Source organism: Varroa jacobsoni, unplaced genomic scaffold (assembly GCF_002532875.2).
Source record: "Varroa jacobsoni isolate VJ856 unplaced genomic scaffold, vjacob_1.0 scaffold_374, whole genome shotgun sequence".
Taxonomy (NCBI): domain Eukaryota; kingdom Metazoa; phylum Arthropoda; class Arachnida; order Mesostigmata; family Varroidae; genus Varroa; species Varroa jacobsoni.
Genome location: NW_019213276.1, coordinates 150,534 through 164,593, shown reverse-complemented (window position 1 = coordinate 164,593; position 14,060 = coordinate 150,534). Strand labels below are relative to the sequence as shown.

Here is a 14,060-nt window from a genome sequence, read left to right as displayed (position 1 = left end):
GTTCCGTGACACTTACCATGCATAGAAATTATTATGAAGTACTTTTTGCAACTTCAGGTTACATTGCATGACGATGTTGAGTGGCAATTCTTTATGCTGCTTGAAGTTAAAGTCTAGCGGGCAGGTCTTCTCGATTTTTCGTATTTACTAAAATTAGAATACGTTGTTTAAATATACGTAACGGCGGATACGTATTTTGAATTGCAGGTTATTTCAATTTGTCTCTTTCTTGGCTGGTGCTGGGATCCGTAGCATACGCTGTGCGCTACCACCTGCGACAGCAGATGAAAGCCAAGGCCTCGCTGCGAAAACTTGTACTCGATAAAAAAAATATTTCGATGCTGCTCGAGGACCTTCCAAGCTGGGTAAGTTAAGTCCTTTTAATATTCGAGATTAATTATGTATTCACATATTTTTCTAATAATATTACTAAACAAATCCTTTTTATAATGATAATAATTTTGGCCTGTTCTATAGTGATACCCTGGACCAAGTTGACAGATATGCTTTAGTTTTATGGGTCGAATATATTGTAACAACGATGTCCATATAACATAACTGTCGATATATCGTACCATGTTAATATCTAATGGATCTATTCAAATTAGTGAATCACAAGGCCAATCATAGCTACACATTGTACAACAATGCAGATGGTATCGAGCAGTCGCTGAGCAAGTAGGCAAGAGTAAATTGGCAACTGCTTATTAAAAGCGCTTCGTTAGCGCCTAAGTTCAAGTTTTCTAACTTGAATAGCGCTCTCGATAGCAGCTACTTTGTAACGGTGTCATTGGAGCTATGCTCATGGTAAGAATATTTACCCTGATACCGTATAATGAACAATAATCATTCGCCGCTCGGGCCATTCTACGATCATGGCAACTGTTTAAACATATACATCAAATAATGGCGCCGTCAGCCGTTGAAAATTCTACCGAGTTCCGTGAACTTAGTCGTTCGGCTCGAATCGGGATAACGGCGAAAAGACGGGCAGCCGTTGTAAAATGTTTTACTCTGCCATTGGCCGTTGAAGAGATGACAACAGATAAATTTAGCCGTGCTCACTAGTTATGAGTTGACAGGAGTTAAACTTTCAATGTTGTGTGTGATGTTTTACGAAAAAGTCGTTATATTTTTTTCTTTGTAGGACACGTCCTTCCAAATTTAGATATAACGTTCGCTCACACTACCATGCTCCATATAACCATGTTCAAAGTTATCTTAATCCAGATTTACAAATTGGGTTTAGGAATTTGGGTTTTCTCCAAATAAAAGGTCTTGTTATAGCTAAAAAGTGTAAGACTGACTCAACCATTAGTTCAGTCAAAGAAAATAGTTCTAAAGTTATTATTTCTATCGATTTTTCATTTTTCGTTTTGTGCTCGCTTGTGTGTCTATAAGAAAGTTGGTCAATTCAGATCAACGCAAAAAAAACAAGTCTATCACATGTAATACTTGACTTATTTATGGATTCACTAAAAAATAGAAAACGCTAGGATTATTGCTAGACACATTTGAACACGTCCTCTCTCTTTACTCGCTTTAATTATGCTTCCCCTAAGTAATTCGAGTTTGGGTCTAAAATCAATCTGCGATTGAAGCTACCGTTAACTCAGACTATTCTGTGTTGACGAGTCGTGCTACAATATTTTATTATTAATAAGAAATTGAAACGCTCTATTTCTGAAAAAAATCCCCCCTAAAGGAAACTTTGTGGAACATTTAGTTGATGGCCTAATACTTCGTTTAATGAGAATGCCTCTAATAACAAGTAGTGCTGTTGTAAAAAAAAACACTAGCGTACTTAATTTATTGAATGTATTCGTATGAACGATTTTTGACACCCTCGTGTCATTTTCCTTTAATTTACTATACTTAATTTTAGAGCAGGTCAATTATAGGGAAGGCTAAAAAAATGAGAGCTATTAATTCGACGTATAAGAAAAGAAAGGCTTATCACTGAGAGGTTTTTTGCTTTCGTCGGGTATGCGCTACCACAATAGCCCCCTTTTGACACCTTAGCTAATTTAACTTGGCACGATATCGAGAGGACACTGTGCCGTCTACTTGTATCGGGGTCTGTTAAAAAATAAGAGGCCAATACATTTATAATACTTCACTTTAAACTAGGACTGCAGTTCTTCCACAACATGTAAGTGAAGCTGTTAGGCCGGATCAGGTTCGACTTGGTGTAATTATAGGAAAGTCTGCAGCGGCAGCATAGTTGACCACCTTCATTGGCTGGAAGCGTGCTCATAACTCTTTTAATAAATAAACAAATAAAGCATTTGGGGTGAAATAGGACGAAGATAAAATTTCTTGGCTTTAAAGACGAAGGATTCCAGACCACTTGTATGCTCACTTATATTACAGTATGTGGCGTCAAAAGGGAGGTGTTTGCAAAGCACTTATCGAAAATGCCCTCTTCTTTGTTAGATATATTTCTTGAGCCTTAAACAGGCCTCGACTGAAAGGGTTATGTCTGCGCATATTGAACTGTTTATTAAACTAAATTTTCAGTTTGTAATTCAACAAACATACCTAATGAAACCAAGGCAAAATTGGTTTGTATGAAACATAGATCTGTTGCGTGTAGTTATTTCAATAGCTTCTTGAGCATGTTTTTTAGATATGCACAGTATTCAGAACGTGACTACAAATGTATTTAAAACAGTATTTCATTTTTGTTCTAGGTATACTTTCCAGACACAGAGCGGTGCGAATGGCTTAACAAGGTAAGCGTAATAAAATACATCGTTTAATGGTGTCTACAATTGCTAAAATATTATTTGCATTTAGCTAAGTATCTCACGGTTCGATTCCACGCTTTACCGGAGTATCCTCGAGTTGCTGTCCACGTCAAACAATAAAGAGGCGCTACCGTGCGCCTGTGGAAAAGTTAAACGAAGCTAGCCGAGTTCAAACACCCAAATTGTCCTCCATTTCCGGCATCTCGGGCTTGACGCAAAACTTGTTAAAAAAAAAAATAGTGATTTTTCGAGCCTCTGCGATCCTGACTACTAGAGCTAGGTTTTTGAAGTACTATCAACCTACAGGCATACTGTTGTATTTTTAAAAAGGAGTTGTCACGTTTTCGTTTCGTGTACGTGTATATACAGTGATCTTTACTACAATGTCGCATCTTCGAAAAAGGCACCTTATCACAGAGGTCCGAAATTACGATATCGCTTACGTGTCGAGGGTCGCACATATCTTAACACTATCGCTTATCTCAATTGGCCCCGTGGGCAACAAAGATATCTACATAGCGATCGGAAGAGCGAAAGTGATGAGAGATCTTCGAGATAAGTGACTCGATTACGGACCTATGATTGCAAAACCGCCAAAAGCGTTTTGATTATATAGTACCTACATACATACATACATACATACATACATACATACATACATAGAAAAGCAATCCCATAATCGGAACGTATGTAGATACAGAACGAGCAAGCCTCATGGCAGTGAGAGGCAGCATTGATACGCATTAAGCGGTCAGCAGAAGATGATAATGAAGAAGATCAGGGCGTTAGGAGGGCTCATCAAGGCGGCGGCTGCTACACGAGTAGCCCCGCACCCACATGCCCCACAGCAAATGGGCGCTCCATAGTGCTGCCGTTTACCGTCGCTGGATTGAGCGGTGGATATTTTGGGCGGGTCGAAACAACAAATATTGCTAAATATAGTAGGTAGTAGTAATAGCAGTAGTATTATTGTATTGCATAACACTCGCAATGGTAGTGGAAAAATGCCGTTAAAGCCAAAGAAAATCATTCGGATTTTGTCACTAAATTAATCAGCCGCTTTGTTCGACTATCGCTGAGGAAATGTTGTGACATTTTTTTTAAAAGAACATTTCCGAAACTACGTCTTCAACACGAAGAATCATCCAATAAACTATACTTCATTTCTGAGTTGGGCTGGTGTTAGAGTGAAGTCTTTAGATCATAGGAAGGCTCAACGAAGCATTGATCCTTCTCTATTATCAAAGTGTATGGAATTTCTTTTTCGAAGAGCTAGGAAAAGAGTCATTTGAAATATGTGAATGTCAATGCCATATTGGATAGGATGGATCTACCAACGTCCTGTATGCGGACGAAGAAGTATGCATACATCATCAATGAGTTTTTTCTGGTGATTGTGCCAGCTTTCTATGAGTAAAGGACATGTGCATTAAGGTGTTATACAATATATATATATATATATATAGATAAAGATATATATATCTTTCTAAAAACGGTGTCGCGAATGGAAAGCTTTTCCTTCAACTAAACTTCCTCCCAACGCTAATGTTTGAGAATCGAGTCTCGATCATGATGCGACTGGCCTTTGGTTACAAGTTTACGCATACCTTATCACACACTGTATCTTAAAAATAGATTCAATTTAAAAAGGCAATATTCTCTGCGGGCCTTTGATAAAGCTGACGTTGTGCTTAGAATCAATATCAATTATGCTAGATGACAGCTGATAAAGGACATGTATATGATACTGTCGACGAGCTATTGCTGTGTAAATTGTGTGCCTATATATATATATATATTCTGCCTTGTTGTATCTGCTTAGATATGACTAACAGTTGAAAAAAATCGATACAATCTTTCTATCATCTCAAACATAATTGAATTTTAGAATATAATTACTAAGTCGCAATTTATGTAAAGCAAGTATATTAAAGCTGCGAGCTAATTACGCTTTCTGCTCATTATATAATTGGATTAGTGAACACAATAGCCCTTGAAGAAAATCATATGTTGACATCATGAATAATAGACATTGGCTATGGATCAAGACAACGTCCAGCTCTTTTCAATTCCCTATTCTAGAATACTTGCGCCATTATTAACCAATCAATTTTTAGTAAGATGTCATTTGCCGTAAGGGTTTTATTCTAAATGCTCTCCGTTAGCTCGATATTATAATGTAAGTCACTTGATCAAAGTTAATACGATTATTACCAACAACTTAGGCGCAAAAAAGAGGCGTCCTTTCTTTTGAGGTCACATATGTCCTTTACTAGCTAACTCAGCGAACATTTCTAACCTTTGGTATTCTAACCTAGCTAGCCTAGAGCAATTCTCACCTCGTTGCTCTTTCTCCTATCTGACTTGCTCTTTTATGGTGATGAGACCCTCAGCTTGAACAAGTGAATATAGTGCAAAATAAATATTGTCGTGCAGAACTGTGGATATGCTCAGACTTTCCGTCATTATCTAGTTGCCCTTCCTTTGAGCGCATTAACTCAACGGATACGGAAAGATAACGAGAAGGCAGCGTTGTTGGGTCTGCTACAAAATAGAAATTTCTGACCCTTTTGTCGTCTACCTGATTCTCTGATGATAAGACTTATCAGGAAAAAGTAAGAAAAGATCGGACGGAAAGCTCTAAGTTAGTAATCCGCTGTCTCTCGTATTTCTGTGACATGTGTACTTAAGAACATGGCAACATAGCATTAGTGTAAAGGTACCAGCGTAATGTAAAACTCCTATCCAGTTCAGTAGATCTTTCTATGTAGGTTTTAGTTCAGGTGAGTACCGCTGGTGTTAAGCGCGTTTTCCTTCGTACGACCTGCTTTTTAAAAAAAAAACGATATGAGAAATAGATGTTGCCGTAGTACATGTGAATTTTTACTTTCAAGTGTATGACTGCTTACATGATGTAGTTGTTTTTAGTTGTATTTTTACTTAGCACGGATACTTATTATAGTTATGTGGCCGATCTTTATTTGGTCATTATTATACGTTCCGTAGTTCCCCGATGGTTCATGATAATGGTGTTTCCATTTTTTCTCTTTGCAGATGTTGGGCCAGCTATGGCCGTTCATTGGACAATACGTTCAGGAAATGCTCGTCGAGGTAGTCGAACCTTCTTTACGAGCTTCTTTACCCAGCTATCTTCAAAGCTTCAAATTCGAGACGATCGACCTTGGTGATATTGTGAGTGGAATTCGTTTTGCATTACATGAAAGGACGAACCTGTTTATATTGTATTTACCTTCTTGAGTCGATGTTTGTGACTAGATACAACATAAAGTACAACAAATAAAAAATTATAGTTGCTACTTATTATTAGGTTTATTCCAGATGCTCGACATTTGTCTTTGCTATTATCTTAATTTATTGTTACATATGTTGCTAATTTGTTTATCTGTTTATTTGTATACTTGTAACTATATTTATTTAATATTTGTTTAAGAAAAAGTATCTTCATAAATCTTCCCTCTCCCCTTAATACAGCAGCCAATAGCCGGCGAAATACATATAGTGGTAAATTTTTATCTTATCTTGAACATAATACAAGAATGAAACTATATGTACATTTGAATTGTATAAATATATTTTGAGATTAGGACAGCGTATTGTTCTAGGCTAATCAGTACTTTGGTAATTTGTGTGTATTGAAGACGTCCACCTACTTCGTTAAGATGCAAGTTCACCAGCGGACCGTGGAGATCGCACAGTGGTAACGCATCTTACTACTGAACGGAGATCCACAAAAGCGGTCTAGATTCGAATCTTGCCATAGATCTTTAAAATAGCCCTTTGTCCTGCAGGCCCCATTGAGATGATTGTTCATATTGAGCTTCCTATTCTGATAGGTCTTTGAAGAGATGCGGTAAAATAGCGGAACCCAAGACTCACATAGAAGAGTTGGCTAAGGGTCGTAGCTATGGAAAAGGAAGTTTTACGAGGCCAACAATTGGAGTCCACAGGCTGGCGCGCCTGTGAAAAGTGTTGTTTCAAGTCATATGATTATGTCTAACATATCTAAATATAGGTTTGCAGATGCTTATTACTAATATCTATCATAGGTAATTTAGATAATAACTAGATATGATGACTACTTGCTGGCAGAGGTTGCTAGTAATAAGAAGTGAAATAAATTGAGCCGCTTCTGTATAGCTGCGCTCTGTGACAGCTGCTGTATTCTCTATATGCAAAATCGTTTTAGTTTTTACAATTAAAAAAAAAAATTACATCTGAAAGGAGTTGTATGTACCTGCACATGACTATTACTCAAGTTTGTGCAAAGGGAAGTTTTGACGTCCAAATATGTATAGAAATATAGGAACAAGTAGACATCTTTCGTATATATACTATCAAGGAAGTAGCTATTTCAATTCCTAGACACTTCTTGGGTTTCTAGAGGAAACCCACAAGACTGTTAGCTTACTGAAGCTTTTTTGCACGTTTGTCCAACATTTCATCTCCATTATGTGCTAGCTTATGGATCGATCTTGTACTACTATTATTAGTAAGCTGACAAATGTTGTAGCCCTTACTTAGATCGCCCACTCAGCGTGCTGTCAGATAGCATATCAAACATTACATTTTTTTTTATTTATTATGTACTAATTTACTAAAATTATTTCCTACGGACAAGTGCATGCTTGCTAATCCAGATCGCAGTATCAACGTTTTCTGTTATAGAAAGCTCATCGTCTTGAAGAAGAGGCCGCACAAAGAAGATGCTCATATAGGTACAAAGCGTTTACATATCGACCATTTTCCGATAAACCCTAATAGGGCACAATATCATGTAATTTGAAAACGTTCGTACTTGTTTAGATAACACCTTCTGATCATGTGATCTCTGATTTTGACCATTTGATCTCTGTTATCGTGAAAAAGTACGAAGGGTGTTCCCTCTGAATCGAACTGTAATCGGCCGAGTTCTCTCAGGATTGGTAATAGTATCATGCTGGATCGCAGTCTCCCAAATCTCGAACAACAACAACAGGAACCGATTTTTACTAGAAAGACATGGTTAAAAATCAGAATTCGACGGTAACGACATCAAGCCACTGACAGAATTACTGTTGTGTTGTTGTTATTGTTGAAAAGAGCCCAATTGTAATCAGACCCGAGAAGAAAGGGAATTAGGTCAAAAGTACTCCACAAAGGACCGAGAGGCCTGTTCATCCAATCAAAAGGGCGACCATCTTGTATATCAGTCGTTTTTGCCGATGCGGTAAAGACCTGGCAAGGTTTTCAAATCCTAATATTTCGCTTGCGCTGGAAAATAAGTTTTGACGCAGGCGATTGCCTCATTCAGACCCGAAAATGCATGTATCAATTCAGTTCATTCAGAAAAAGGAATAAGACTTCTCAGTAATATTTTATAATCTGGCGACTAATAAAACCTAGAATTTCTTTAGGGTAATGTATTATATGCAAACAGAGTAGTTAAATTGCAACACTAGAAGATGTTACCTAGTATACTGCTTCATGTTAAACATTTGTTTGTTTTTTTAGTCACCGCGTGTAGGTGGAATAAAAGTTTACAGGGAAAACATTGGCCGCAACGAGATCATCATGGACATGGATCTCATGTAAGAAGGTCTTTACTATGGCGTTTAAAATTGTAGTTAAGACTGTGTGAGCCGATCTATTTTGTTGCACTATTGTGTAGGAATCATTATAATTAACTATATAATAATTATAGTAGTACAAGCTGAAGTATTGAGGTGAGTGCAGTGGTTTTTTGTGTGAATGCAATGTTTCGCCGTACCCCTCACGACCAGCTGCTATAAATGATCTTTTTCGAGTTAAAGCAGAAAACCTTTTCATGGTATATCAAAAAAAAAGGCAATATATATGGAAGATGCTAGCGAACTGTCTTTGCTCTGTGGAAACACGGAACGGGTTGATATAGATGATATGAACTTTTGCCTTCCAATCAATTTCACGATTTTCTATTGGGTTTGCGGTATTGTTCTGCGGAATAACAGTTATAGTGGCGACTGCAGCTTCGTGATCAAGATCAAAGGCTTTAAGGCCGGCATACGCGACGTCCAACTTCGTGGACTTTTGCGCGTTGAGCTGCGACCGCTCACAAAACAGATTCCACTTGTGGGAGGAGTAACTGCTTGTTTTCTTCGGCCACCGGTAGGTCATCACTGGAAATGGGACGCATGCCTTAAAACTTGCTGTTAAGTGTTAGTAGAGTAGTATCAAGACGTCGTATCGGTTAGAATCATGCAACGGCTCGAATATTATAGATCATACCAACTAGTGAAATAAGTACACTAATTGTTAATCAATTTCTATACCGTTGCCATATTGCTTTCCAGCCCGCTGATACGAAAAGGCGCACGGTATTTTACTCTAAACCCCTGATTACCATCAGCCTTGGCTCGTCTACGAGTCCCAAGAGTTGCGAAACGGGCGGACCGACCTATTTTGACTGTAAAAACGCGTTCCCGTTCATTAAGCGAAAGGAACGGCTTCAATAGAGATTGCAACGGAATTTACTTCCAGAACTTCTCTGAGCTTAGCAAAATGTGTCTATCAAAGCCGCAGCCTCACAAAACCAATCCCCAACTATTTCGAAATTATTTCCCGTCCTATATATATATACATGTCATATGCAAGGCGTATCTCTGCTTGAGGAAGTTACGCATAACGAATGTGACTCTGTACAGGACTCAGCTACAAAGCTGAGTGAGACCATTCACGCGTGTTTAGAAAGAATACTTCACTTTAATATTAATAAAAAAGGGCAATGCGTTTATGGTTTACTCTTTCGTTACTAGACATTCAGACATCCATGGCTAAACAGGCTTGATTGAAGGTCGATCGTACAAGAACTTACTCAGGTCAATGTGCAAGAATTTTGGATACTGGTCCAATTTCGAAAACCGTTGTGTTCAAGGTCAATCAGCCCGCAGTAGTGCTTTTCAAGCTTCTCTCCAGTTGTATGAGGATTGAATAATAAAATAGGTGACTGAGCTCATTGTGCGCTTAGCGCATTTAATCGAAATGAAAGAGTTTTGCTTTACCACCACTCTCTCGAGTGATTATGCCACACGAAATAATACCGAATCGCTGGTAGGCTGATTGAGGCGGGAGCGCGCTCATCCTCGTCTACTCCAAGCAGAACCCTTGGAAAACAATTTGTCTAATGCTTCCATGCGATAGGTTGCTCCAGTTCGTCGAAGAAGTAACTGTCTTTGGGCGAGACATGGCTTCGTTTAGCGAAGCTGTCCGACCAAACGCTATTCTATTAATAGTCTATCGTGGTATTCCTTAACTTTTACTAATATTTATGTGCCACATTGCCTATTACATGTTGAGTACAGTTGGTGGACTTCACGTTGACGAACGTCGGAGAAATTATGGAGATTCCTGGTGTCAACGACCTGCTCAAGAAAGCCGTTACCGACCAAATCTCTCAAGTGCTAGTTCTACCGAATAAGTACACATATCGGGTGATCGAAAGTGTTTCTGCTCATACGCTCAAGTATTCTCTACCGTCTGGCGTCCTTAGAATTCAGGTTAGTAGTGCTCACCTTTGTCGAACCTCACTCCAGACTTGAGCGGACGAACTACGAAGCTGGAGAATAACTTCAAATTGTTACTTGTGTTATTGGCACCTCGTCGCAGAACACTATCTATCAGACAGGTCATCTTTGCTGTTTCATTGATTAGCTAAAACAGAAGTTATTATGTCTAGGTGTGAAACCGCTATGCAAGTAGTTGCCAAATTGCTTCTAACGTCTTCTAAAATGCATCTGTGTTATTCTCTGCTCCACATTGCGATTCTATACGAACAATATCTTTCGCTTGCTTCTGACATTTGTATCGCTGGAGAAATGTTATCTTATTTTGCCTTTCAGTTAATGCAAACATAGGCCAAGTGAACCTTGACCTTTCATATTGAGACTATTTGTCCACTATATATATATTCAATATTCGTAATAATTCCGTGTGAAGTCTATACCTGTGTTGGCGTTTAAGATTAATCCGTTATTTGCCACACGCTATCCTCAGGGTAGTTTGCTCCGTCTCTAGAACGTTAGAGTTACATATTGAAGGAGTTCGCACAGCGTATGCAAAATGCGTTACCCTTGTCCTATGGACAGTTGCCTACAGTTGCTGCGTTTGGTACGGGGTGCACATAAAAAAAAAAAGGTCTAGTAGGAACATTTTTAGTTACACGCTAAATTGTATTTGATTTCGGTTGAAATGTGTATTTGACTGGGATAGGGATAATATGCTACAGGTGCACCACGTGCATTGAAGACAGAATACGAACAGACAGCTGCAGTTTATCGCCAGTTATATGAAGATTATGTGAAGAGTTAGTCTGAAGCTCCCATGATGAAGCGTCGTCGATCGCACGGTGCTAATCCATTATCAGATCGATGAATTTGTTTTTAGTGGCATCTCAGTAAGCAGTAGCCGTGCTTGGCTCAGGAAACGTGTTCTTCTATCTTCCGATACTTGACTTACTGATTCTGGTCCTGTCAACGTGCAAACGCCCCGTTCGCTTGCGGATATCGTATTATTATTATTATTACCACGTTAATAAATGTCGAATATTTAATGATGAATTTCTGAAACGAGCAAATGTGGCTTTCATTGTCTTTGCGGACGTGAATTACTGTTAATGGGCATGATTTGGGCAGTTCTATACTACATATTCCGTGGAAATAACAAGTATCGCTTTAATCATATCCAGATCTATATACTCACACGACGACCGCGTCTGCAGGAGTACAAAGCAAGCTGCGCCTTGCACGACATCTACAACCAGGTCGAGTGACTTACCTCTTATGGATCCATGCTCAGCTCTACCACTGAACCCAATTCTGTCTCGTAATTAGCTGATCATTGAAATAGACTCATGGTGATGTCGACTACGGCGGCATCGATAGATGGCATTTCTATACGCTAAGCAGAATCCGAGACATGGGGCATACAATAGATGCGTACTGTTAGGCCGGCTTTATTTTTGATCGCTAATTCTGCGGCATTGTCCTGTCGCTAGTGTCTCTCAAAATATTGTCCAGCAGGTCTCCCATCGGGAAACGCCATCGGATGAAGCATGTACATCGTACAGTTGGCTTAGTGCGTCTATGAATGGCAACCTTGACAAATATCAGATAGTTCTCTATGTTGATCCGAACTTGCCCAACAGTAATATCAAACGGTATGTCTATGAAATGGGAAATATTATCGTTAATAAATGTTTTATATAAAATGCATACTGTTAAATAATCTCCTTTTAAACGGCTTTCAGGAATACGACACGTTTGGTAATTTAGAGCATTTCGTCTCCTCACGTCACTGCTGATGCGTGAACGAACCATATCGCTAAACGGTCAAATAGGTGCAATCCTAGAAGCTGCTAGATCTATTTTTAACACTTAATATTTACAAAGTAAAATGGATGGAAGCACTTACTTACGGTAGAGGAAATTAAACTATGAAAAATATGAATGCTAGGAAGAGGCAACGATTTTTTAGAGGTGATCAAAGACAATAATCTGCGGTAGCTTTCTGGGGCGCAGCGATAATGTATAACATGCTTACGATAACCATAGTGGGGTATGGCTCCCTTTATTTGCTCCTTGTTTAGGTTATCGAGGCCGCTAAACTTGTAAAAGCTGACATCGGCATGCTGGGGATGGGGAAAAGCGATCCGTATGTAGTGTTGACAGGTGAGTACTGTTTTTCGGGTGGTTCACAATGAACCCTTGAGCATCTTTTCGCTCTAGGTACCAAAATAACTGTTTTCAGTCTAATTATCCTAATATTAATTCCATAATATCACCTCTGGTAATTAGCGCTACGGGCCTCGAATGACCAACATCATAACAGCATCCGCTTCACATTTTGACGTCGTAATCGGTTATTGATAAGGGCAAATATTATAGCGAGGCCGAGTGGCCTAGATACGGTTAACTAAACGATAACGAGTGACCCCTAATGCATTGGCTGTGATTGTCGCTAAGTGTTGCTATCATCCGGGCCTATACTAAATGATAGAGAGCGATATCACAGCGTACAAGATTAAAAATGTCCTACATATTATACAATACTTATAATACGTAACACGCGAAGTACCGGGTCAGTCTGTCCATTCATAAAGAAAGGTCACATTTATAACTAATAAATTAATACCAGTCGGCTTAATTTTGTCATAATACATTATTTGCACCGAGCTCTTCCCTTTTCGATAACTATGCCTTGCCCAAACTATCTTTCGTACTGCATATATATATTACTTAATATGAAATCGACACATGCATGGGACGGTGTATGCTGCACTGGAGGTACGTGCAGTGTAGACGGGCAAGTAAGCCAGCTTCTTCTTCTTAGCTAAGCTTTCGAGAAACCTGACTTGTAACATGTTTTTTACGTAAATTTTTGCTTGACGTGTTGTGTCCATTAAATATTATGCTGTCCATCGTGATGGGGGTTGAAGCATGACGTCCACATTTAATGTGGGGCAAATGTAAACTGGATCTCATATTCCGGCTCTATTTCGCACATACTGACATCTTGCATGTCTTTCGACCATGTTCCAGTTGGAAAGACGGAATTCCGAACGCAGGTTATTCCCTCAACGATTACGCCCCGGTGGGATTTTTCGTGCGAGGCAGTTGTTCATCAGTTACCTGGATCTGTACTCGACATTGAAGTATACGATGAAGATCAGTCGTCAAAGGACGATTTTCTTGGAAGGACTGCCCTCAGCATACCTGATCTTGCCGAAAAATGTACAGCAGACATGGTTAGTATCTGCACGAAAAGCTCTGATTTTTATTTAGACGGTAAGTAATAGAAGAAGTAATAGATGGATTGCAACTAATGGTCTATGCTTCATTCCTTGTAGCATGAATCAACTTCTTCAAATTCTTATCGTCATTTGTGGATAAAAATGTTTTCAGAACGTAAACAATGGAAGATTCGGCTAGAGATATGTGTACGCTCGATGCTATCTTTGCTAATAATAATTGTTTTGATTGCTTTTTTTTCAGTGGCTCAAGCTAGAGGCTGTAAAAAGTGGACAAATCCATATTAGGACCGAGTGGGTCACACTCAGCGCCAATCCTGCTGATCTCGAACGGGTACTGTGTCAGAAAATTGCTACGATTCCGTATACTGTCGTAACGCGGTCTACCAGAACCCGAAAGTACAAACATCTAGGTTTTCCCATAATGATATGCTCAATAGTTACAAGTGGGTAGCAAAGAGCAGGCTATAAAGAAATGTTTTTTGCATTGCTATATTAGCTATAATTCTATCACATGAAACGTGTTTCGC

General features: G+C 39.0%; 1 protein-coding gene across 18 annotated transcripts in view; it reads left to right on the top strand.

Annotated features, from left to right (window-relative positions):
* Positions 1–14,060, top strand: part of Esyt2 (extended synaptotagmin-like protein 2) — an 80,732-nt gene that overhangs the window by 51,119 nt on the left and 15,553 nt on the right. For 16 of the 18 annotated variants that reach the window (XM_086968037.1, XM_086968035.1, XM_086968040.1 and 13 more), the window contains 9 exons: positions 208–365; positions 2,694–2,735; positions 5,805–5,942; positions 8,262–8,338; positions 8,738–8,894; positions 10,088–10,282; positions 12,370–12,451; positions 13,322–13,527; positions 13,775–13,864. In XM_086968037.1, coding sequence (XP_086824163.1) covers positions 208–365; positions 2,694–2,735; positions 5,805–5,942; positions 8,262–8,338; positions 8,738–8,894; positions 10,088–10,282; positions 12,370–12,451; positions 13,322–13,527; positions 13,775–13,864 — 1,145 coding nt within the window. Of the gene's footprint in view, positions 1–207; positions 366–2,674; positions 2,736–5,804; positions 5,943–8,261; positions 8,339–8,737; positions 8,895–10,087; positions 10,283–12,369; positions 12,452–13,321; positions 13,528–13,774; positions 13,865–14,060 lie in introns of those variants that run through there. The other 2 variants (XM_022832177.2, XM_086968041.1) reach the window with 2 other exon arrangements.